The sequence below is a fragment of the Charadrius vociferus genome, unplaced genomic scaffold (genome assembly GCF_000708025.1).
Source record: "Charadrius vociferus isolate BGI_N301 unplaced genomic scaffold, ASM70802v2 scaffold163, whole genome shotgun sequence".
Lineage (NCBI taxonomy): Eukaryota > Metazoa > Chordata > Aves > Charadriiformes > Charadriidae > Charadrius > Charadrius vociferus.
In genome coordinates, this window is record NW_009648332.1 from 4,864,239 (window position 1) to 4,889,357 (window position 25,119).

Below are 25,119 nucleotides of genomic sequence, written 5' to 3' on the forward strand. Positions count from 1 at the left end.
GGAAAGGCTAGTAACTGCATTTGAAGGTGACCCAGTGTCTCTAAGTCTTGGTAGGTCTGACTGTGCTGTATTTGAATGCTCCAGAGAGTGGCTGTGAGATACTGTGAATGGTGTGACTTATACAAGGAATTGCTTTTATATCTTCTGATAAGAATGTCGTGCATGTGTGTGAATTTAGTGCTGAATTAACAGCCCAAAAGAATGTATCCACGGGAGAGCTTACCCAAGCCACTGTGTCTTAGCTCTCATCTGGAGGGACCAGATTTAGAGGTGAAAAGTAAAGACCTCTCAATAGCCCACTGAGTGCCTTGTTTCTTTGTGAAAACACGCAACATGGGTGCCAACCCAGGCAGCAGGTTTTGTCTTGTGGACACATTTCCACTGGCAAATGGACCTAAGACCACCACACCCCCTTCAGCTCCATGATGCACACAGTGGCTATGCTTTTCCAAATAGTCATCTGCTCCAAGCTGACCTTGTCTAGCATTTTGCACATGCTCACCTGACCTTCTTGCCCCCTCGAAAGCCTAGGTGCAGTCCATATGAAAGCCTGTGACACAACTGGTGAGATGTGTTTATCAGCTTCTGGCCATGGCTGGCGCAGACTTAAAATGCCTGTTCACCTCCATTTGGAAACGGACTATCTTCACCTGCAAGCCTCTGATGTTTTATAGCAAGTGAAATCTGAGTTTGTTTCTCTGGATGCAGCTGGGCATGCTGGAACTCTGGAACCTCCTCTCCCTTCGTTTCTTGGTGTTGGTCGCTTGGAAGGCAATACTCTGCCGGTCTGTCGGGTGGTCTTTGGGATGTCTCTGCTTCCTTTCGATTTAAAGCCACATGCAGCATCAGACACTGACAGTATCTGTACTTTAAATAACTGTGCTGTCTTTTCTCTCTCACATGCTTTCTCAGTGGGCTCCTCCTCTTTGAATATTCCAGGTTTGATTCTTCTCATTTAGAGGGTAATTGACATGTCCATCACGCTGTACTTGTAGCTCTTCCTACTAAATGTCATTAAATTCACTTCTCTGTGGCTAAGGATACCTTTTATTTACACAAGAGTCCCAACATCCCTGCATTTGCAAACACAGTAATTACATATCGTTTTTCTGTTAGCTCTGGCAGGTTTGGAGCCTAACTAATGGCACGGTGGCATCAGTGCTCCACACAGAGTAGCTCATTCGGGTCTCATCTGCTGCAGAAGACAAAGCCTACAGAAGCAACACCAATTTTAAGCTACACTGCGCACTCCCATGTTCACTTCTCTTCCCAGGCAGGCTTTGTATCTTCTGTGGCTTTGTGAGGTAGTAGGATTTATTTGAATCCTTCTCTGGATTGAAAATCTCATTCTTTTTTAAAGTATCTGTGACTACTGTGAGAATGGTAAACCTGTTTGGACAGGGAACCAGTGAAATCTTTCTGGATTTCATAGTGCTCTCCTGGCATCGAACCATATTCAGGTCACATACAACTCAGTCAAGCTGTGGTTTCTGTCTGTTCAGGACACTGCAGAGCAGCATTGGGTGGGCCACAGGTTTAACGCTGGTCATCCTCAGGTACCATCTGGTAGATCTGTACTGCAGTGGAGTCATGGCAGTGACTCCATCATGCCTCTAACCAAGCTCAGATCACTTAAGGGAATGGAAGCTTTGGAATATCTGTAGAGATTAAAATGCTTGCTCATTTGGACTCTAGTTAAGGAAAGAGAAATATAAAAAATCAGCTGTGTACATAACGTATACACTGATTCTCCAAAAGTCTGATTTTCCTGCTGCCATATGGAGACATCCATTAGTGAGACTGCGCGTGATCAGTGTAAATCTCCTGTGCTTCAGTGGAAGGATCAATTGCATTTATATGACATCCCAAGGAAGACAGTTCCATTACAGATCAAATACTGTCTGGGCCACGTAGGGCCTTGCTCATTTTACAGGCTGCCTATAAACAGATGCTGCTAAGTTTTTGGTTGGTTTGTTGGGGTTTTTTTAATTATTCTTTCAGGAATTACTATTACTTCTTTTGCTGTCACTAGCACTTCTGTCTGTGAAATAAATGTAGAGAAAATACAGTCACTCTCTACAGCCTTGCTCTTTTCTTGCTTTCTGCAGTACTTGCTAATTAAACAGTTTGTTTGTTACATTTCCCCTCTTGTATGAAATGTATTTGTAAAAAAAAACACAAAAACATCCTGACTGCAGAGACACAAACATTTGCTGAGAGTCAGAGGCATGTGACTTGTGGCCCATTGGAGACTTCATCTTTCAGGTTTCAAATTTAAGATTTTCCTTTCCCAGAGAAGTGCAGAAAGTCATACCCAGTACTTGAGTTGGAAATGGCTGATCCCAGAAATAATGCTGTAAGGCAAGAAGAGAGCTGAGCTGCTGGCAGACCAGAACCAGGGTTAACACTTGTGAACGATTCTCTGCCCTGCGCTAGCTCCAAAGATTACAACAGCTATTTCTTTTCAAGTAATTACTGCCTGGTTAGAAGCCTGATCCAGGTCCTGCTGGACACAGAGGAAGGCTTCCCACTGTGCTGGGGTTTGGATCTGTTCATCCATTTGCTCAGGAGTGCCTCTTAATGGAGCACTCAGAAAAAGGGAGGTGAGATCTCCAGTTAGCAAATAGAGAAATTGCCAATTGGTGGCCATCAGGCGCCTCTGAGAACAGAGCTGTGTAGGGCCAGTAAAAGTTAACTCTTGTTGACAGCCACCTGCTCTGGAAATGGTTTTTCGTAATGTTGGGGATAGCCAAGAAAGCAGGGCAGGTCGCGGCAGGTCAGCACACCAGAAACGTTTATTGTTACTTTTGTCTGAAGACTGACAATAAATAACAAGAAGGTCTGACTTTTAAAGGGAATGCTAAAACTGAATTGGACTGCAGCCCTGTACAGATTTTGTGTTTGCACACATTTGGCAAAGCCAGAGGTTGTGACCTGAGGTCACTGCAAGCTGATGAGAGGGGAGCTTGCCTTGGGGAGCGCTTCTCCATTCTTGCAGTTAGAGAAATCCATGGATGAGGTGAAAGGAAAGGATCAAGCATGTTTATGTTTAAATCTGTGATGCTTGAGTGAAGGTTATGTAAACATCTAGGAGTATAAAATTGGAGAGGAGCTATGTACTTACTGAAATAGAAGAGGAAACAGTTTTGTACAGAGAGGATGAAGAGTTCAAACAAACCTATATTGTCCCTAAAAATATCATCCACCCTCCTCTAAATACTACTGCAGCTTAAGTCTTCTCTTGAAATCCTTCAGAGATGCATCCCTAGGAAGCGCTCCTTAGGAACCTGTCCTGGCTTTCCTGAAGCACCAGCCTGTCCTTTCTGTTTTCTGCAATGGGCTAAGAGAAAAGAAGGGTCTGGTTTTTGCCCAACACCTTCATCCAAGGTGGACAACCTCAGACATAACTGGGTTTTGAAACATTTTGATCATAAAAATTAAATGAATGTGAGGGCTAAATCTTATTTCCCACTCTTTCTGCTCTCGCTCATCTCTGACACCAGTATTTGATGTATGTAATCAGCTGATCTGTGCTGGAAAGGTTAAAAGTGAAGGATGTTCCTGTCTGTTACAGATTAGCAAAACGTTAAGAGTAGCTTTGGCCTCATGAGACTTGAGGTAAATTGGCTTAGCACACGTAAACGCAAACACATGGTTTGCTGGACGGGTTGTAGCCATGGACAGAGAAGAAGGAGTTTCTTTTGGATCAAGTTTTGCTGTAAAGACTTGAAAGGCAACTAAAGCACAGGGTGGATTTTAAGCTGCATAGTGCCAAAATGTCTTTAGGTTTTGGCAAGTAATCTGGCAAAATCGTGTTACTTCACAGGATTTCTGTCATCTTGCACTGCAGAAATCTTGTATGACTGCAAATTCAAGTTCCTCCTCAATCTTGAGCTCCCAGGTATAGGATTCAGCTGAAGGCTGATTTCAGTGCCAGGGTTTGCTGGCCATGGATAGCAGGGAAATCGGAGACATGTTCATACTGGAGATTTGAATCCAGGACTTTTCCTCCCTTCCTCAGCAGCCCCATTTCTGTCCCTTGCATAGCTAGACATAGACTCTCAAAGAGAAATGCTTTATAGGATGCTCATGATCTCCCCTAAACCATGGACTGTGGCTGGTTTTTCAATTATTACTGTTTTCCTAAGGTACAAATGTCAGTTTGCTCAGGGGTGTGTTCAGTTGCTCCAGTAAATGTGGATATGCAGAACCTGTCTGTCAGGATTTGAGGGTGAAATGACTGTGTCACTTCAAAGGTGGCCTCTCCTGAGTTGCCATCTCTCTCCAGACTGATCTCACTGGCCCTTCAGCTGCAGATGGATTGCCCCAACACACCCCAGAAACTCGTGCTTTTCCCTCAGCACATTCCTGCAGCGAGAGTCACCACTCAGTAAGCGCAACTTTTACCTATTAAGAAGCAAAATCTCAAGGAGTTAGATAAAAGTGGGAAGTATTCACCTAACTGGTAGATGCCTTCTAAGTTCATCGGATGACTTTGCTTCACCAATTCTGTTTCGCTCCTCCTACGAAACCCATCCTGTATACCTGCATCCTACTTTCAGTCTCCATAGGCTCCACTACCTCCTCTGCAGTTAGATCTCCATATGAAGATTTCCATATGAGTTAGAGCAGTTCTAGTTAGCACAAGTTTCCTTCCACTACGTGACTTGTGGGCTTTGGTTTGTACCTCTCTCCTGCGTTTGTCCTTTGCTCCCAGCCTCTTATGCCCTGGCTTACGGGCTGTTCAGAAGGGCTGCCTTGGTTTTTTTTCGAGTTATTCATCATATTAACCAATATTGATGCATCTTTCACTCTCCCACATGAAAAGGACGGGAGGAGAAGCAGGGGTTTGCTGGGAACAAATAAGCTAGTAATATCCTTTCAGCCTGAAAGGCATAAGAGAGCTGCCACCAATTCCTGATGAGGACAAGCAGATTCACAGTCGAATTGGCCGATTACTATTATCGTGAGGAAACTGAGTCACAGACATTACAGCCAGTATTTCACCTGAGAAATCCGGCTGTCTTTTTAAGAGCCTTCATTTGGATTTAGAAGCCAAGGTCAATGTCCATATCTGAATATTTTGTTTTCTCTGTCCTCACTTGATACCAAACTGGGCGATCTGTGCGTAAAAGCAGGGTGTCTCAATTCCCAGTCCTGCACTTTGTCGGTTGTGGTGCCTCCCATCTCATGAGATTTCATGGAAATCATCCTTCTCCACTGTGCCTCAGTTTCTCTGCTTGTAAAATGGGGAGCCTGCAGTTTGGAGAAAGGATGGAGAAGCAGTGAGTCACTTACGGCTTGATGGTGAGAGAGGAAAATGTGGAGGTTACTCCAGTTACTGGTGTGCAGCCTGTGTGACCTTTACTTTTAACAGTGTCACAGGACGTTCCCCTTGGCAAAGCCCCAGAGAGTTGGCCTGCAAAGCTTTCTATCACCTGGACCCTGTGAGATCCGCTCTGTCTCCAGGCAAGATCCTCATCACTCACTGAGCTTTTAATTCCTCAGAGAGGCAGAAGAGACAATACTCAGCTGGTTATTTCTTCCTTTCCCTCAGTCCCTCACACAGAGTGTCAGTTAAAAAAAGAAAAAAAAATGGCAGAGAACTGGCCATTAGCAAGGAAAACAGTTTAGGGAAGAGACGAAATAAAAATGCAATCAATTATCTCTCGCCGTGCCCAGGTGTGTGGGTGCAGTCAATTTTCAAAGTCATCGAGAATTTTAGATGAGAAAAGAGAAGCTGTTCATGGCAAATTGCAAGTGTTGGGGGAAGGGGGAGGGAGAAGGAGAGAGAAAGCAGAGAGGGGAGAGAAGGAGAGATTAATTTCCCTCTTGAGTGAGAAGTGTGTTTGAGACAGACAGATGGGCTGTAAATACTCCAAACCAAGGACAGGAGCTGAGACAAGGGAGAGGCTGGTGATTGAAGTGTGACTGTGATGGAGGTAGTACATTTCCTGGCCAAGGTGACTGGTTTTGTTCTGAAAGGGGGCTATTTCTGAGATGTGGCTGGGGCACTTCACATCAACCTGGACCAGGACAGCATATTTAGACTTGATAAGTGATATCCAGGTCCCAGTGGGGTTTTCCTTAAGGGTCAGCTTCAACTGCCTGCCTTGTAAGGCAAGCCTGAAGGGGGAGAAGGGAGGGGAAGAAAGAAACAAAAAAGGCAAGGGGGAGGGGAAGGAAGGAAGGATGGAAGAAAGAGAAGGTGGTGAGCGAGGGGACCATGTGACCGGCAGTTAATCACATTGCTGTGAAATGTGACTGCTGCTGATAATAGGATCTTTCCTTCAGTAGAATTTCTGTTTCAGAAGTAGTGATTTTCACAAAGAAAAGAGGTTGAGGGAGATATCATTTCAGATCTAACAGAGCCTGTGTACATTTTCTTTAGGGAGAAAAACCTCCTTTTTCCTTTTCCGTTCGGCAGCCCTGTTTGTATTATTATTATCATCATCAATTTTTCATTTTCATAGCCCAAACTCACTGAGCACAAATGTAACCCAGCTCTAGTCTGTCTGCTAGCAGATTAGTTCCCATTTAGTCATAAAGTTAACCAACCTTGTTCCAATCAATTAATCCCTAGAAGCCTTAATTTATTGATGCCCCAGTCTATGCTAGCCGTCGAAAAGATGAACATCCTGCTTCAAAATGAACTGGTCTGTCTTTCCTCCAAGATACAGGAATTATAAGAGGATGGTAGTAAATAAGCATTCAGAAATCCCTTCTGTACAATCAAAAGGCAGCAGCAGCGCAGAGAAGAATAAAGGGGATTTTTAGCATGCATGAAAACCAGTGCAATAAATGAATGAGGCTTTCAGGACAGGAATAGCGGGGCTGTGGAGCCACTGTGGGCTCAGTTGAGTTGGCTTCTTCTGCTGTAAGTTGCTCTGATGTACAATAGGTTACTACAGCGGTCAGAGACAGGTGAAAGGGTGTTCATCTAGACACCTTCCTCCCACCTTCAGATTTTGCTTGCCAGAATCACTTCACTCCTTTTTGGGGAGCCTGAGTTACTTCCACCCTTGTTCTGTAGGTTTTTGACTGGATTTACTGGTTAATTCAACATGAAACTTCTCCATAGCACACTGAAATAGATAGGAGTCCCTCTGTTGGTTTCCTTGTCTTGTAGATCAGGTGTTGCTAAAGCAAATGCTTTAGTCAAAACTAATTACAGTTGATCTGGTTGCAATGAAAGCATTGAAATATTGAGGTTGTTACCACGTTACAAGATTGGAAAGTACCTATTTTTAATTTTCTCTCTGTATTTTAAATAGTAGCTGTTATTAACATGTGTTCTTTCCTGAAAATACCCAATTTGGAAAACAAAAAACATCTATAATTGTTTTGATATTAAAAATAAAATAAATTGAAAAAAAAAATTGCAATCAGCTCTAGTGTTTCTGGAAAAGCAAAAAAAGTGCAGATTAAGGTGCTCAGAAGGACCTAAATAAAAGCTGGGTCTCAGCTCTTGTGCCCTTCCAGCAACAGGACACACTGTGGCTCTTCTGACAACTTTTGCCTTCTCTGATCAGCCTGGCACACTCTTCTGTCTGACAAATGATCTACAAACATACCCACATTTTCTCAGATACATCAGCTCAAAATTACTTCACCAAGCAATTCTTGGGTGGTTGTTCAATTGCAAGCCGTTCTTCATGGGGGCTACGTTTTGACAGATGATCTGCTTCAAGTGGGCTCTCCCCTCCCATGTTTTTTTTTTTCCTTGTGCCTGCATTGGCTGAACGTGGGTGAGGCATCGCTTTGTGGTTGTGAGAGGAGAGCCAGCAGAACACTTATTTCTTGCAAACTGTGACAAAGGCAATGTACAGCAAACACAAATGTAGATGGAGCAAAGGGACTTTCTCCTAGAAAATCTTTGTGGAAATATTTTTGATGCTATGCCCTCCTTGGTCTCCTCACCAGACAATGTGTCTAGGCTGTCTCCTCATGCAAGAATCAGTTTGTCTAAAGAAAGGCATGTTCTTATGGACCAAGTGAGGAAATCGTTCCTTTTCTTGTTTCTGCTGCTGCATTTCCCTGGTGGGGTTGGAAACATCACATTTTGCACCTTGATTTTCATCTACAAATGAAGGAACCTGGCAGTCTTTCAAAGGTTTTTACTATTGGCAGGTATTGTTTTATTTGTTGTTACCAGCTCTTTATGCCTCATGAGTTCTGCATTCATTTTTGCATTTGGAAACACCACTTAAAAGAATTTGCTACAGCAAATGTTGATTCCTGTCTCTTTACTTGAATATGTGCACGTGTGGTGTTCCCTTTGGTTCTCAGTAGACTTTCCTGGCAACAGAGAAGGGAAATTCATCCTAAAAATGGCTGGGACGTGTTTGTCCAGTCCTCTGCCCAAGCTACTTGGGGCAGTTAACTGATGTGCTCAGCTCAGGGACAGCACCTTGCTGAGGTAGCAATCACATAGTTCCTCATACTAGGAGAAGGGTCTCTTAACTTGGAGTATATCTCATATTCTTCCTGTGAACGCTGGCTGCTGTCAAAGACAGGCTATTGGAGTAGGTTAGGTTTAGTCTGACCTGGTTTGCTATTTCTTGTGAAAGAATCCTTTATTCCTGCTCTCTGTGGTTTTTTTTTTTCTAGACAGGCCAGAAATTCCCTGTCCTTTCTTTTTCCCTCTTTGTCTGCTAGAATAGCTCAGGTATATTTCTCTGTTAGCTGCTTCAGTCCCTGCAAAGTCATACACAGACCAAGGAGCAATTTCCCGTACCTTCTCACTAAACTGAATGGTTATTCTACCAGAACACAGTCCCAAACACATCAACTCTCCCCACCGCTGCCAGCCCCTTGCAGCCTGGTCCAGCTGCCTTTCCTTCAGGTTTCCAGCACGCTCGAGGTAGGCCTAAGGGCCCTATTTGAATGCAGTTCAAGATACATAGTTCTGCCTCATTTCCAGCCTCACAGCTTCATTCTCTAGCCTGTCGTCCCTCGTCTCCTGTCCCTATACCCTACAGCACTGCAGCCCTGCTTGCATATGCTTCTTGCTTCCCCTCGATTGCTTTTTGCACTTCCTCCCTTTGACTATACTGGCTTGCTTTCGCAGGCAGTGTATTTATTGCTAGCTCGCAAACGCTAGCGCTTGGACATACATTCAATTATCTTTGGACAATTTCCTTTTACTCGGGTTTTGCTTTTTTCCCTTTCAGTTTCACTGAACATTGCCTGTATTTTCTCAGAGCTTGTTCAACTGCAATACAGTCTGCTTCTGTTCTCCCTGCTTTTCTGGGTGGTTTTTTTTTTTCTTTCTTTTTTTTTTTCTTTCCTCATTTTCCATGTTTTCATTAAGCTGCCTTACCAAACTCTGGTGACCATTTCTCCACTGCTGCCCTTTCCGCAATGAGAAGGGTCCAAGTTTAACCTCAGTGTGTTAAATGCTCCCTTCACCTGGAAGGAAATCAATGGTACAGGCAGATTGGGGGTTTATCTACTCCCCCACACCAAAATGTCTTTCTTTTTGATGTACAGTAATCTCCCTGCCCCTTGTGGTTTGACTCTTACCTGGTTTTCCATTAAAACTTGACTTACGCTTTACTTTTACGCCAATGGAGTGCACTGTGGAGATGATAAGGGTCACTTCTGCTTACTGTTCAGGTGAAGGTGTGTTTTTGATCTTCAGATCAGTTCTCAAGTATGTAATCTTCCCTGAGACCTTGCCTATGCTTAGAGTTGCTGCTTTCCACTACCTGTTCTCTCTTCCCTCTAGTTGGCAAAACATGACTGTATTTGAACCAACTCTTTCATAACATCTACATTTCTGTAAGAGAGACATTTTGATTCAATATCCACAAAGAGATGGGATATTGCACGAAAGGAAAGTACTTGTCCATCTCTGAAATCGCCCAGACTGGATGACCTTGTGGAAGAGTTGCTTTGGTCAAAATCTTCAGGAGCAGGGAAATACCTGTAGCACAGAGGTACTCAAGCTATTTTTAAACAAGCTGGCTTAGGTACAGGAGAAACAGCATGAGGCGAGCTGTGCAGGGACACATGACGCGGTAGTTTGAGTGCTTCTAACGATAGTTCAAGTAGCTCTGTAATACGCTACGGTTCCTTTTGTGACTGCAGCATAGAGATACCGGCCTGTCACACAGCAAAGGACTCCTCACCCCAGTGGGGCTCTCTGTGCTAGTACCCGTTGACTTAAGCAAATTCCAGCATCTGGGTGAGAACCTGTAGGCACATCCAAAAGATGGGTTTCATGAAATTTATGAAATAAGATGGCAGAGGGGGATCTATCACGATGTGAACACGAGCCACTTGTCTAAGATGGCCTTCTCCGCACCTCCATTAGCAACATTAGTTGGTGATGGGAGCTGTCATGACATTATCTCCTTTGAATGCTCTTCTTCCACCAACCTGCACCAACAGTGTGTAGGTCCTGGTGAGTACAGCCACGAGAGAGACCTTTAGCCTTTCTCCTGTAAGTACTTGGGTATTGCTTACTTATTGGGCGTGGAGCTAATTGAAGGGTAGTTAATGCCATCAAGCATTGGGATGTATTTATATTTTTAACTACATGTAAGTGATTATCAACATTATAAATAATTACAGTCTGCCTCCCAGCCCCTCTGCTCCATTCCACCCTGCTAATTGCAATGCTTAGATCTCAATGAGCTCATTATGTTTTGTCGATATTCAGCTCTTTGGCTTGCTCACTTAGTAGGGACCGGGGGGACGCAAATGGGAGCTAAAGATTGAAAATGCCAAGCTCCTAGGGATTTGAGTTAGCGATCATCACTGCTTCATCTCTATGCACAATTTATTCAGCACTCCACCTTCCCTAATAAATTATAGATCCCTCAAAGGGAAGCTTTGCCAAGGGATGGGCAATTGCCTTACTCGTGGGGGAGCCCATTCTGTGCGGTATTGAGCATCTTTGACATCTGGTCCTCGCAGGATTGGATCCCTCCTGCCCTTCCCCTCTGCCCGTCTCTTCCACCCCTTTTGGGAAGCATTAACCTTTTCAATGTGATGTATGCGAAAGGGCGACAGTCAGCAGTGGCAGTTCCTAATGGATTCTGTTTGTTTGGTTGGTTGGTTGTCTGAACTGCCTGCAATGCTGTCCAGACCTCTTGGAAAAGCAAGCCAGAGTGCAACTAATATTTTAATTAGCAGCAAAAGGCAGAGAGGCTTTTAAAGAAGAACAGTGTTTGAATTCAGAAGTAAGGATGAGATGAATGTGGGGCAGAAGACTTGGAATACAGTCCAGCTGAAGACAGTAGCACATAATGCCTCTAGGGAAGAGTTGATTTTTCAATTCTGTCTTAAGATAGGGATGCTGCAGCATCTCCATATATTTTTATAGTGCTTCCCTAGTCTTATCGCTGGAAAGGTTCCTCCAAAATTTAATCTCAACCTGTGTTATTGTAAATTAAGGCCATCGTTTCTTGTCCCATTAGCAGCAGATGCAGAAAAGTTTATCCTGTTCTACAGCAGTCTCTACCTATTTGCAGTCTCTCTCTTTCTCCATTATTCCGTGGTCCAAAGGCCACAAATCTTTTCAGTTTTTCCTCCTCAGGCTTTCTGATCATCCTTTCCAAAGCCCTTAACGTCCCCAGACAATTAAGCTGAAATCAAACCAACTTCAGGAGCGGCAGAGTCTAACTCAGCTTGGTGAGTCCACAGCCAAACGCTGCTTCTTGCAAAAGCCTGTGACACAGCTGGGAGCTCGGCCATCCAGCTGTGCAGCGACCAGAGAGAGCTGCTCACTGAAGAGTCAGTCAGTCTCAGCCCTCTGCATCAGGGTCCACAGCTCCAGAAAATGTCCTTTGGCACCCATGGGTGAATATTCCCCAGTGATTCAATGCAAACAGCAGTGTCAGAAGTGGATGTGGGAAGGAGGAGCTCTCTCCAGGTCATGCAGAGGCTGGTGCCGCTGAGTCACCTGAGCAGTGGATCAGTGCAAATTCTCCAGGACAATGCTGGAACTCGTGAATGGAGGCAAACAGGGATCCTGCAATTATTTCTTGTTAGTAATATGGAGACAGAGATGAGCAACACAAGTAGACAGTGAGACTGTGGTAATAGCAAAATAGGATGCGGCCTCAAAAATATGAAGGTTTAATAGGAAAAGAAGTCATATAAAAGAATTGCGTTTGCAAAAACCAAGCAACCAACCAAACCAACAGCTTCCTATACTTGTTGTCTTCATCCACCGGGACTGTTGTTCAGTTCAGCCTCTCATTTTGTTTCATAGGTGCTGTGCCAGAGTAAGGAGCAGCGCAGCAGACAGGCCCCACCGTTATAAGGAGAGTTTGAAGGGGAAGTGATTTTTTTATAGCTGTAAGTGACACTCTGGAAAATTGAGAGATGCAAAGTTGCTGCTTAGGTGTCTCATAAAACCAAGAGGTTGCTGGTTAAATTATGGTCACAAGCACATTGTTATGAAAGCCCTTTTCTCCAGCGAAAGCAGCGACTCTAAAGCAGGCCCACCAGTTAATGCTGAATCCCCTCGCGAGCACTTGCTTTGAGATGTCCCTTTTATAAATCAAGGGCCACTCCTACGTTGACTGTATAGCCGCGTACTTCCAGCCACTTCAGCAAAGTCGGCTGTTGTTTCAATGAGAGGAGTTGGTGGATCTGAAGTTTGGCAATGGTTTATTCCCACCCCATCAGAGAAGTGAGGGGAAGAGACAGGCAGTGGAGAAGGGGAGAGCTGCCGACCTTTCGGGCATCTTTATCTGGACACAGACCCCACTGCTGCCAGCAGTCCCTCCCTGGGGGATATGATGTAGGAAAACAACCCAGTTTAGATGAGTAGCTTCTTTAGCAAGGGCTTTGTGACAGCAGTCAGAGGAGCGTTATTTGTGGCAGGGACTATATATAACTATATTTGTGTGTGGGTAGATTAAATATATATATGTGTGTAGTGCCTTATCACTGCATTCCAGCTTGAATTCAAGACACAAAGGAAAAATCAAAGGTTTTAGAAAAAGCTAAATTTGTCTGGGAATGGGAATTGTAATAGCAAAGAGGCAATTAACTGGGGGGGGGATGGGCGGGTTTTTAGTAGTATTTTACTCCTTCCGTACAAAGACAAAAATAGCATTAGTTTCTCTGCCTACTAGTAATAGCTGTAATTCTCTTCTTCCCATTCACCAGCACCACTCTGGAGTGATCTCCTACAGACAAGGTATGCCCAGCTGTTGGCCCAGCTCGTGTGTGTCCCTGCCTTGGGGAGGAAACCCTCCTACAGCAGATAGCCCGTGCTTAAGTGTGGCATTGACCCTTGAGTCTGAGTCAGCAACGAAGACAGAAATGAGTTCTTGGCATTCATGAGCTGATGCCCCTTCTTTCTCCTTTTACTTCATTTAACTCTGGTTGTCCTCTCATCCTTTACTGCCGCTCAATCCCAAGCAAAGCACCCAAAGGCACCTTCATGATTGGTTCATCCCTTAAGCTGGACCCGCTCTGCCACCCCAGCCCAGCCTGGTCCTTGCAGAGAGGGCAGGTGCCCTGTCTCTGGTTTGGCCAGGCATAGTTCCCATTGCAAAAACAATCCCCAGATCTTTTTTGTGCTCTGACAGCCCTGAAAATGCACTCCCAGCAGAGCTTTCTGTTGCCTGCAGCCTCCACCACATTCTGAATCAATACTTGCAGATACTGGGAGATAACTCAGGGAAAGAAATACATTAATGTAGCCAAAGAAACAAAGATAATGATATCTTTTCTTCCTTGTTATTTCTTCCCTCCCTTCTCCCACAGAATAAAATTTTCTTTTCTTCTCCCCCCATCCTCATTTGTATGATCTGCACTTAGCAGGGCTCCAGACTCTTGAATTATTTCCTACGTTTCAATAAAGCCTTAAATCTTTTTTAAAAACTGCTTGTTTTAATTGAAAAATTTCAATCAATCAATTTGCCCCTTCTCTACCCTCTCACCTTCCTCCCCTCCCCCAAACAGACCCATTTGCAGTAAATAATCTGTAGCCAGACTTTCTGCTCTAAAGAAATAAATAATTCTGAATTTGCTGAATCCCGCCTGATCTCCCAGCTTTAAATCACTGCACTTTGCGCTGAGCTCAGCTGAAATGTTGAACACACTGAAGCATGACTATTACTTGGAGACTGCAACTGTTTTTAAAAGTATAGCTTCTGAGGCCACGGTCCTCTTCCTTAACAAGACAGTCTGTGAGAGGAGCTAAGCCAGTTCCTGAGGATACGTTGTCTCTTCCCTGCATTTTACCCACTACAAATGCAGGTATTGCCTTGTCTTGAAGGGACTTAACAAAGAGTGACTGAAGGCAGGAGAAATGCAGTGGGTCTTTGAGCAAATCCTGAACAGGAGGCATCTTGACTGAAATCATCTAATAGCCACTGGACTGAGTCCTTCTTCAGATGGGTGATCTAAGGTAGGTTCCAGGAGGTCCTCTGCATCTGCTCGGACACTGGAGAGCAAGTGGCCATGTTCCCAAGCACAAGCAGTTGCACTTGAACCCAGAAGAGCCTGGGATATACCAGCAATGGGAGGAAGGTCCCCAAAATCATTGCAACTCTTGCAACTGCTGTGAGCATTCTGCAATTCTCTTTTATCTTTCCTCTACTCAAAAACATTAAAACCAGTTATATGCGGGTTTATATCACAAAGGAACATAATCCTCATATTTCTTAATTCCTCATATTTCTTATTTAATCTTGTTTCTTAATTTCTTCTTTTTAGGATTGCTCTTGTCAAAGCTATCAACTATGCTCTGTCCCAAAATGCAAGCTGCAACTGAAGAGGGAAAATGCAGCATGCAACAGACTACTGATGCCCAGTTATGATTTATACAGCTCATGAGTTTCCAACAATTTAGAGAAGAAAAATGGTTTATCCACAGTTTGGTGTGTGGAAACACTCTTTCTACCATTTATCTTGAAACCGATTTTGTTTGGGTGGTGGTGAATGTTATGCACAAAGCCGTGAGTGGAATGCCTAATGGGAACTGTCAGACATGCAACAATGAGTGTCGTCATGCTTCTGGGCTGAGATGTGAGGGACCAAGAGGATCTCCAAAAAGTTCAGCTCATGATTTTCCAGTGTATTTTGGGGGTTTTAATTAGAATTGCAAATTATTGTACTGTTGTTGCATTTCCAACCAAAATGAAAGCAAAAACAGTTAAGACAAATTTTCATGCTGTTTTCCCTTGTGCATTTGAGAACATTCATCAGTGATAGAAGAAGATTGTGAATGCTGGATTTTCACTTGGAAATTGCTTCCCTTCTCCTCATCCCTTTTCAGTATATCAGAGGGAATCGGCTCTGTAATTTTCATTCACTGTGTAAAGAGCTGAGGTCAGCTAATCCACAAGAGCTCCTTCCCAGATTTGAAAAGTGGCCAGAATTAAACAATACAAAAAATCAGAAACGTTAAAATCACAAAAGACACCCATCCTAGTGTTTTCCTGGTACTCTAAATAAAGATCCCTCAGACATTCATGTGAGACCAGTAAATGCAAGCCCATATTCATTTTGGGACAATTTGAAAGAAGCTGTTATAATCAGGTTTTAAGTATATAATTTGTTAAGTACACCAGCATACAGAGGGATTCTGATGCAATATCTGCATGAATTAAAATACACTGGTGTTGAAATTCACCCTTTCTGGGTTTTTCTTTTTGAGCTGTAAGCTTGATTCTGACCTCTGTCCCTTAGATAACCTCATCAGGAGTCAGCGCTGCCAAGATATTAAATAAACCATTTTCTTTTGTCATTTTATAGTTTAGGCCAGATTACCATTTACAGGAGGGCCCATTTTCATCTCCCACTGGTGTAGAGGGACCGCAAGATGGATAAAATGTAACTTACACGGAGCACTGTGAAGACGGCATTAGGATAATGGAGCAGCAGTCAGAGACGTCCCTGCAAAATCGTGCTCATAGTGCTGGTAAATGGCATGTGGATTCAGAGGTAAAAACGGCCAGTGGCCCTGTTGTGTTTCCAGTGTTACTTTGGCGGTGTCTGAGACATCTCACTCCTCTCTGTTTCTGTGCTTGCTGTGGACCAGCCTGATCTTCCTTTCCCTGTCTGCGTGCCTCGAATCCCACGCTGAATTTAGTGCTCCCTTTTCATGGCCACATGTGATAGCAGCTCTGCAGTTCGGTATCGCATGGAGGTTTTCATCAGCAGCAAAATGTCAGGCGGTTCAGCGGGATGGCTCCTCCACTGGCACTGCTGTGTTGCAGCGGAAGAGCTGGGGTACAACGGCACCCCACCACGCTCCCCTCTGCTCCCCTTGACTCTCTGCTGCCCTTCCACGGCAGCATCCCACCAGGGTCGAGGGTGCTTGGCTCTATCTTGGCGCTGGTTCCTGTGCAGCACCTCCACCTTCTTCCCTGTTTCTCTTTCTACCTGGAGATCCCTCCGTTCCCCATGTCCAGGTGTTAGCTGGGATCTGCCTGTTTCGGTTTAGTTCACGAGAAGGGCAGAAGCGATAGCGGATGCTGAAATGAGTTCAAGGGAAATACAGCACAGTCCTTGCGGCACAGTCCCTCTGGCAGAGATAAAACAGTGCTTTCCAAGATACCCATTCTCCAACCTCCTCTTTCAGAGGAGGAGGGGAAATTACAGGCCTCTGATTACTCAGGGAGAAGAGCGCACAACTTCCATCTTCATAATTTCTTCCGCCACAATCAAGCGTTTCAGGAAAAGGGCCTGAAAGCCTGAAACAGTCAGTCAGGGATCTTTCCGCCTGGTTCCTTCCCTGTTAACACACAAGAGGAATAAAAATGAAGGCTTGCCATTGCTCTTATGTTTCGTTTCCAAAAGCACCTCTCCCACCGGGGATCAGGAACTGAGGCTGTTGGGAATGGAAATACACTCCTTGGGGAAGGTCCCTTTGCTATTTCCAGGCTGGCTGTGTTCACGCCGAATACCATGAGAGGGTGTCACCAGTAATTCCCACATCGAGCCTGGTTCTTACCCTGGAGCCACAAAAAGCCCTGTTCTCATTGGAAGTGGCCGCGTCTCCCCAGAAAACATGCCCACGTGCACCTTGCAGCCCCGCCAAACCAACAACCTGAACCTTCAGCGCTTGCCTGGCCAGGCCCTGGTCTCTCAAAAGGGAGGACAGGGTAAGTCCCATCCCCCTGCCCAAACTCCCTTTTAGAAGCTTCCTCCTTTGCTAATGGTTTTGGAACATGTAACCAGATATACTAGACATGGTGAACCTCGTTTCGCTGGAGTGACAGTCTCGCGAAAGGAAGCGCCCAGACGTGCACCGTGTTAAATGCTGGTGAAAAGCCATGGAGTAACCCCTCTTCCCCTCATCATCACCACCACCACCCCCTGCCACCATGTCTCTACATTGCCCCAATTACACTTTGCTTGAAGTGGGCCCCCCAGTTAGGTGTGAGATGGGGAGCGTCTCTTATTTATTAGAGAACAGTGTCAGCCCTGTGAAACCAAACAAGTAAGTAACTGGTGAAAGCAGCACTGCTAAAATAGAGGACTAGTTCTGATCTGGGCAGGCGTGATATGATACGGTGTTTTAAAGCCGCGTAATGCCATTTTCCATTAGAGCTCTTGTTTGAGTCAGGAAGGGGGTTGATCCACTGATGGAAGCTGTTATAAACAGACAAGAAAACCTCATCCATATTTCTCTTGAGATTGTACGAAGCTGACAGTATGCTAGCTGACCACAGTCATCTGGGACTCTCCCACACAAAATAACCCTCTTTTCATAAATAACAGGATTGTTGTTGTGGTGGACTGAGATTTGCTGTAGAATTCAGTTTTGTCAAACAAACAGCTTCTTCTGGTTTTTAATTTGAGCTATTATAAAGATTCATCTTTCTCTTTGTATCTTATTTTCCTTCCCCTCCTTCTCCCTTCCCTGTTTTTTTCTTCGTCCCCTCCATCTGTCTTTAGGATAACTTAAAGCTGTTCATCTGAAACAAAAGATTTGCGTGGGTCTGGTCAGTGGTGCCTCTGGATTGAATGGTCATGATTTCAAATCCTGCTTAGGACTAAACTTGGATGAATTCCATAAGCTAATAAGCCAGTGCAGCGTTTCAAATTGATGGAGGTGCTGTCCTCTAGATGAGACATAAAAACAGAGATCCAATCTGCCTGGCAGAGACCCCACAGGACTTATCAAAGATGAGTGGGGGCTGCTAACTGTTTTGCCCTTGTCAAATTCTTACCACCACCACGGCTTCTCTTCCCTGTTCCACAGCAATGACACTGGACCTTATGAAAATGAGATGGTGAACTTGAAGGAGCCATCCTTTTTCTAATTATTTAAAGCAGTTTGCAGTGTCTGGCAAAAGGGGGAGAGAGAGATAATCCACTCACTTGAAAGTGGAATGACCCTGAATTTCAAAAAGCAAAACAAAAGCGAGCGAATGGTGCCACCATGCTCTGCAGCAGTGACATTATTAAATGATCAGTGAGCTATTAAAGCAGCAACATTTAGTACCTCCCCTAATGACTTGTACTGCTAACTGGTTTCCAAATTGAGATTTTTATTGCCTCCATGCACAGACAGAACAAGATTGTGTCTGTGCTTCTAGAGGCTCCAGCTTAAGCAGACTGTCTACAATAGGATTGATGAATCTTCTCAGTTGAAAACTAGTAACGGCTTATGAGATTCCCCACTCATTCGTTCCTCTTTTCTTCCCAGGGCTGGAAGCTTTGGGGTGTGAGGCTTGGTAGGGATTTTGCAGAGAGCCCCACATGATTGTTGAACTTCCTAACATCTGTGAAATTTGGCAGAGTTGTGCATAAACAGACTGTTATGAAATCTCCCCAAAACTGCTGATGCCATTCAAAAAGCGAATGCTGTGAGAACAGCGCTTCCAGGAGGGGCCTCGGGCATGCTGGTTTCTACTTCCAGGTGGAAATACGCAGCATGGAGGAACAATGAGCCTATGGAGGAGGAAGGGAGAGGAAAGGGAATTGTAGACACTAGTGAAGGTGAATATTCACCCAGAAGTTTCCACTGTGATTCTCCCAAATGGATTTCTACTGTCATATGAGCTGAGCTCCTGGGATGGCAATAGCTGGGAAGGGGCCTTCTGCCAAGTGTGGTCCAAGCTAGGCAGGGCGTTCCTGTGGGCAAAAGCGCAGCATGTGTGATTGCAGAAGGGAAGCTGGTTAAAAAACAAACAAACAAACCACTCAGCAAAAGTGGGTTCTGGTTCTAGTTGCAATTACTTATGTCCTCATGATATATTGTAGGCCAAAGTGGAGTCTGGGTCCGTGCCCCTGAAATAAATGCAAATGTTATTGCTTTGATTTGTTTTTCTCCATCGGTTCTGCACACGTGTGCCGCCTGCACTTGCTGAGTGAGTCAGGCCATTTCTCGCCCAGGCTAGGTAGTCACAGGGAGAGATGTAGTGCTGTTTCCGTTTTTATGTATCAGGTGCCTGATTTCCATGACAGGAACCGCTCATCCTTTGCGGAGGCGGCAGGCACAGCAGTGGGGGCAGGACGGCCTGAGAGACGATATTAGAACATGCACATTTTTTATCCCATGCTGCTTCGAGTCTCTCTCCATCAGTGCTGACTGCAAGTTGTTCCCAATTTGTGACTTTCCGGTGGCTGAACATGGCACAGGTTTGCATTTCCAGTTTCTTCACAGTGTCCGTCTGCCCGTGTGTCCATCCTCCACAAAATGCCTTTGCCTTTCCTGGTAATCTTAGCAAACAGGAGGTCTGCGTGGGCTGCACGTTAAGATTTTCTACATGTTTAGACGTGTAGAAAACTGGGGTGCAGGGCCCTTAGAGGCCCTTCTGTACTTCCTTTTCCAAACTTCATGCGGGACCACAGCAGACTATTCTTGTCTGCTGTAGGTTTAACCATTTCTTGAAGGCTTTTAGTCTAGAGGTCTCCAGATGTGCTAAGGAAGCTTATTGCAGTGGTTAACTGCCCTTACCTTCAGAAAGCTATTCCTAAGACCTAAGTTCAGCAGTAGAACTGGATTCTTCCAGGTCAGGGTTAAGGTAGAGTTGTAAGGCACCACGTAGGAGCTTGTGTAGGCACTTCCTTGGTTGTACCCACTCTCATCTAAGGTCTTCCTCCCCCAGGACAGCATGTCTGGTGTTTCCGACCATGCAAACACAAGCAACGTAGAGAGACAAAGAAAAGGGCAGCAGGGCCATTTCTGGCAAAGGAACCTTCCGAGATTGGCACTGACAAAATGTCCTAGAGACTTTACTGAGTCCAATTACCACTTTATGTCTTTAAAGTGCCGAGTAAATGAAAGAAACTAAAAGATCAAGCCATGTTAGTCTTCTCAATGCCTTAAATGTTTGACAGCCCTCTCCCCTTCTTTCTCGCTTTCTCAGACTACTTTCAACTCTTAACCTTTGCCGCCGCTTTGAGTTCCCATCTGCAGAAACCAAACTACCCCCAGCCACCCCCAAATTCCAGTAACAATCACAAAACACTTTCAAAGCAATGCTGCCCTCCCTGGAATTGCTAAACTTTAGGCTGTCTCCAACTTGCTGAACTTTCATGCACGTACGGTTAGTCTCGTCCGTCAGCGCTGGCAGGCTGCGGGGAAGCTCACTGGGTACTGCAGCAGCCGCGAAACAGCCGGTGCTGTTTCACACAACCAACTATCCCTGTCCACGCAGACAACAGCCGTGAACACCAGCTGTTCGGGCTGTGCTGTACTGTTGGGCAGAAGAATATAGATGCCCGCAGCACATATGGTATTAGGATGGCAATGAGCGTATCAGGATAGACCCCGAAAAAGAAGGGATAGATCCACGTAAGCATCCCCCGGCGCAGCAGTGGGAACTGGAAATGTGACACCAGATTACCGGAAAGAAAAGCAGTGTCAGGAGTCATCCTCAGCCACTAGATCAGGGCTTGACTGCAGTGCCAGCAGAGCTGATGGCTGGCTTTTTGCAGAACTAGAGCTAAAGACTGAGTCACATCAGTTTGACGTCCCCTTTAAATAAATAAATAAATGATAAACAGAGATCTCGCAGTGATGCCTGAACCTGATGTCTCATGCTCACTTGTTTTGATGTGTCTAATGTAAGTGGGCGGGTAATAAAAGCTTCATTTAGAAGCTCGCGTCTTCACAGGCACTGCTGGAAGCCCCTGGGACACTGCACTTCTGGAATTTTCCTCTAATGGAAACATCAGCAGATAACTATTGATAAAGCAGAACATGCACACATGCACACAAAACAACCCAGCAGCAGTTTATTTTCTTGGACTGCTGGATGTTAGAGGCAGAGGTACATTTAGGTTCCCCAGGTTATGTACCTACCTCAGCTGCTGCATCAGCACTCCTGAAATGGCCATTACGATGGCCATTTGGGGCACTGCCCTGGAGAAGTCTGTGCTTATTGTAGCATGGGTAGGCATCAGTTCATAATAAATAGGCAAATAAAGGAGTCCTCAGCCCCGTAATACAGCTGTGGATAATGGCACCGACTGCATTTCTCCCAGTTGGACATCACCCTGTAGATGATAAGCAGGCGCTGCTCTGTACCAGGCAGACCTATTGCTGACATTTCACATGAGCAGGAGATTCACCCCACGGACATGTTGTCAATGCATTCGCAGGCTATTCAGCTTCTTTTTAGGCAACTGAGTCTTCAGGAAGGTCTGGCTCCTGCGGTTGCGAGCTCTCTGTCGCAGCCCTGATGTGCAGGACCAGCTAACCTGCTCAGGGTCAGCCGGAGGAGGAATTGTGGCTAGTGAGGAGAGAAGAGCCCCCAGAGTCACTGCTGACCTCCTTAAGGTAATCTACTCTCCTTCCAGTGCAGTGATAAAATCACCATTTCAGGCCCTGAATATAACACAATTAAAGAACAGTATATTTTCCATATAACAGTCTGGGGGTCAGTGCTAAACGTTTGGAGGGCTACAGCTTTAATCCCAACCTTTAGTTTGTACACTGGGCCATGGCTGGTTCATACCATGACATTGTTGACCTTGTCTCCTGGATACAAGCACAGAAATACTACTTGTATCCAAGCATTTTTAGGTGATTTTTTTCCCTGAACATGGAAAATGCGAGGCCCCTTTGGGCCGGTGCATTATTCACGACCACCACAGGGACCTGCGACCAGGCATGGGGAGAAAGGGAGATTGTTTCCTCCTGTCTGTGGTTTTATGCAGTATCTGCTTGGGAAAACAAGAAGCAAACAAGATGACCCCCACTTTATCTGCTTGCATAAGTCACTTTGCCTGAAGTCTGAGCACTGTGGGATGGTTAATGTAAAACTTGCTTATGCATCAAATAGCAGTAATTTACCTTTAGACTCTGCTTTTTTATTATTATTATTTTTAATTTTTTTTTTTTTTTAAAAAAAAAAGCTCCTTAATTAAAAAGTCACAGATATGAAGCTTGGAAGAAACGTGGCCAGGACATTCTTGGATTACTACAGGCTGAACTCCTTGGTGGAGAGACCACTAACACCTACTCCTAAAAATCGGTAGGTCAGAAAGCAATTTCTCTTGCTTTAGCAGGGCTGCTTTTTTAATATCTTTCATGACTAAACTTCAGTGCTACTGCATTATGGCTTTATAATAAGCGTACTAGTCTAACTGTGCTCATTTTATTGAAATTCCATTCGGAAATAAAGCCTTTATGATCAGGAAAGATACTTGGTTTATGCCTGAAAAAATATTCAGGGGATTTTGGAGATATCGATATCTTTCCTGAATTCTGTCTGCCTGTACACCAATCTCACACCAGTATCTTTAATGGACTTACCTTTCATTTATCTCCTGAGAGTGAGAGGATAATCAAACCCACTTTATTTTAAAAAGTTTTAATTCTGGAAGTGGAAACTTTTTTAGTGCTTCGGGAAATTACTGGCAAGCCTGTGCTAAAGGCAGGGCTCTCCCTCTCTCCTCGGACCTGCTGCAATGCTGGCAGCCAGGTGGCAGCTTCCTCCTGCCGGTCCGACTGGGACCCTTTACCCAGGGATCCCCCCTCACCATCGGTCCTTACTCCAGCTTTACAATCGGTTTAGTGGATGTTTGTCCAAAAGGAAGTCTTTTTGGACATCAGGTAAGGCACAGGTGAGCAATGCCCAAAAGGGTGAACGGTGGATTTGAAACGCCCAAACTCTGATCCCTGCAGTGCTGCTGGCCCTCTGTCTGGTGTGGGCCAACTGGTGTCCTTTCAGTGTCTCTCAGCTTGTGTGAGGAGCAGGGGAGATACCATGGAACTGTGTACTGAGAACCATCATTCCTTGAACAGGCAATAATGAGAGGAAGGGAGCAGAGCAGGAACTGGAGCTCTTGTTTCACGGGAAACACCATATTCAGAACTTGCCTCTGTTCTGAGAAAACAGCAATAATGCCTCCAAACTCAAAATTTCCAATTAAATGCATCTGGGCCAATTGGAATATTTCATTTGGGGTTCAACTCTTAATAGCACAACCAAATATAATTTATATTTTGCAGTGGAAAAAACAATTCCAAGTTGGCAAGGGAGGCAACTCAGCCTTGAAATTCACTCCCTTCTTCTCCCCACTTTTTTCCCTCTTAAAAAAGTACCTGTGGGAACAGTTGCTTGTCTGCAAAGGAACACTTTCCTACTGAAGATTTTCTAGTGATGCGTAAGATGGATGTTACAAATATCAGCTCAGACCATAGAGCAGTTGCTGGAGTTCCTTCCGCAGCCTTTAAAAATCCTCTTGGTGCAGCCATTCTGGCAGTTCCTCATATATGTGGTCAGAGCCAGCCTGGCTGCGTTAGGTGTTTAAATGCCCTGCTTTGAGTCCCTCTCCCTTTCTGCGTTGGTGATCTTGACACAACAGTTTAGGCTGGCTCAAGGAGGATTGTCAGCGCTGCAGTTCTGAATGCCCTTATCTGCAGAGACCTGCAGGGTTAGCAGAGAAAAGCATCCAGCATCTTCCTCTCCTCCGGAAATTGAATGTATCATTTCTCGCAGGCTCCCAGGGGCCACAGCCTCCAAGGCTAAAAACCCACAACTATTACTGAACCTAATTACCACCTGACAGCAAAGTGCTTTTCCGTAGCATCATTCAGTTACCTCATCAAAAGGAATGTTTGTTTGCTTTCTTCATTTTAAATTAAAGAACCACTGACAGTGGTAACTGAAGCATTTTAATGTCATCAAATATCCATGTCCATCTCTATAGCGACAGCCACGCCAGCAGGGAAAGATACACATCTATAATCGGGTTGCACAGGGGCAAATTTCACTCGTTCTCCCACCAGAGTCTAATGGGGTGAGGGATATTTTGTTTGGGGAGTGCTACCTCGCAGTAAAATCCTAAATGCAGTAAATGTTGAGCCCAAAGCCAACAGATGTTTAAGGAATAGATTTTTAAAGATTCATGTTGTTAATTTCCTGATAGCTTTCAAATACCAGCTTGTCTCTGTAAGTAGACAAATGCCTTCTATTTGTATCCTGGGCTTTGTCACCTGACATTTGATCAGAGCCTGTATATATAGAAAATGTACATCAATGAAATGAAATTGTTCTTTGAAGCTGTCGTGTTAACCGCAAACCTGTCCAAAAGAAAATCTTGCAAAATGCCGGGAAACAGAAGGGAGATGGCTGTGGCTTTAAATACGCCTTGGCTAGGCAGTGGCACTAGGAAAGGATTGGAATATGTAAAATGATACTAAATATCTGTGTAATCAGGACTAATTATATGGCATGGTTATTAGCTTGAAACAGGACATGTTGTGACCACAGTTTACGAAAATGTATTAAAACATTACCAGATTCCATTGAAAGAAAGCTGCAGAGTTAATAAACGTGTAAGGGACAACTAATTGGCTGCTTTGTCCCAGCCTACTCCAGGCGGAACGATTTCTGTTTGAGGGAATCAGTGCAGCCAAAATGTGTTATAACGACAGCCCTGGAAATAGCAACACTTCCAGAGCTCATCTGACTGAAGGATCTTAAAGAAGGAAATGTTTATGTTGGTATCACCATGTTGCAGAGAAGAAAACTGAGGCGTCGAAAGGGAGGCGTCGAAAGGGTGCTGAGAGTCGGGAATATGGCTGATAGCCAAACTCAGGCACCTTTCCAGAGATTAGTCCACACACTCAGGCTGTCTGACAACAGCCGTCCTAGAGCATAGGCAATGTGGGCAGTTCAGTGGGAACTGAATTTGGATCATCTGGAGCAAGAGGCAAGAACTGATGAGATGGCTCTGGTT

The 25,119-nt window shown here is 44.7% G+C and overlaps 1 protein-coding gene across 1 annotated transcript in view; it reads left to right on the top strand.

Moving 5' to 3' along the window:
• Positions 1 to 25,119, top strand: part of AGBL4 (ATP/GTP binding protein-like 4) — a 972,041-nt gene that overhangs the window by 935,954 nt on the left and 10,968 nt on the right. The window contains exon 13 of the mRNA XM_009884833.1: positions 22,310 to 22,406. Coding sequence (XP_009883135.1) covers positions 22,310 to 22,406 — 97 coding nt within the window. The remainder of the gene's footprint in view (positions 1 to 22,309; positions 22,407 to 25,119) is intronic.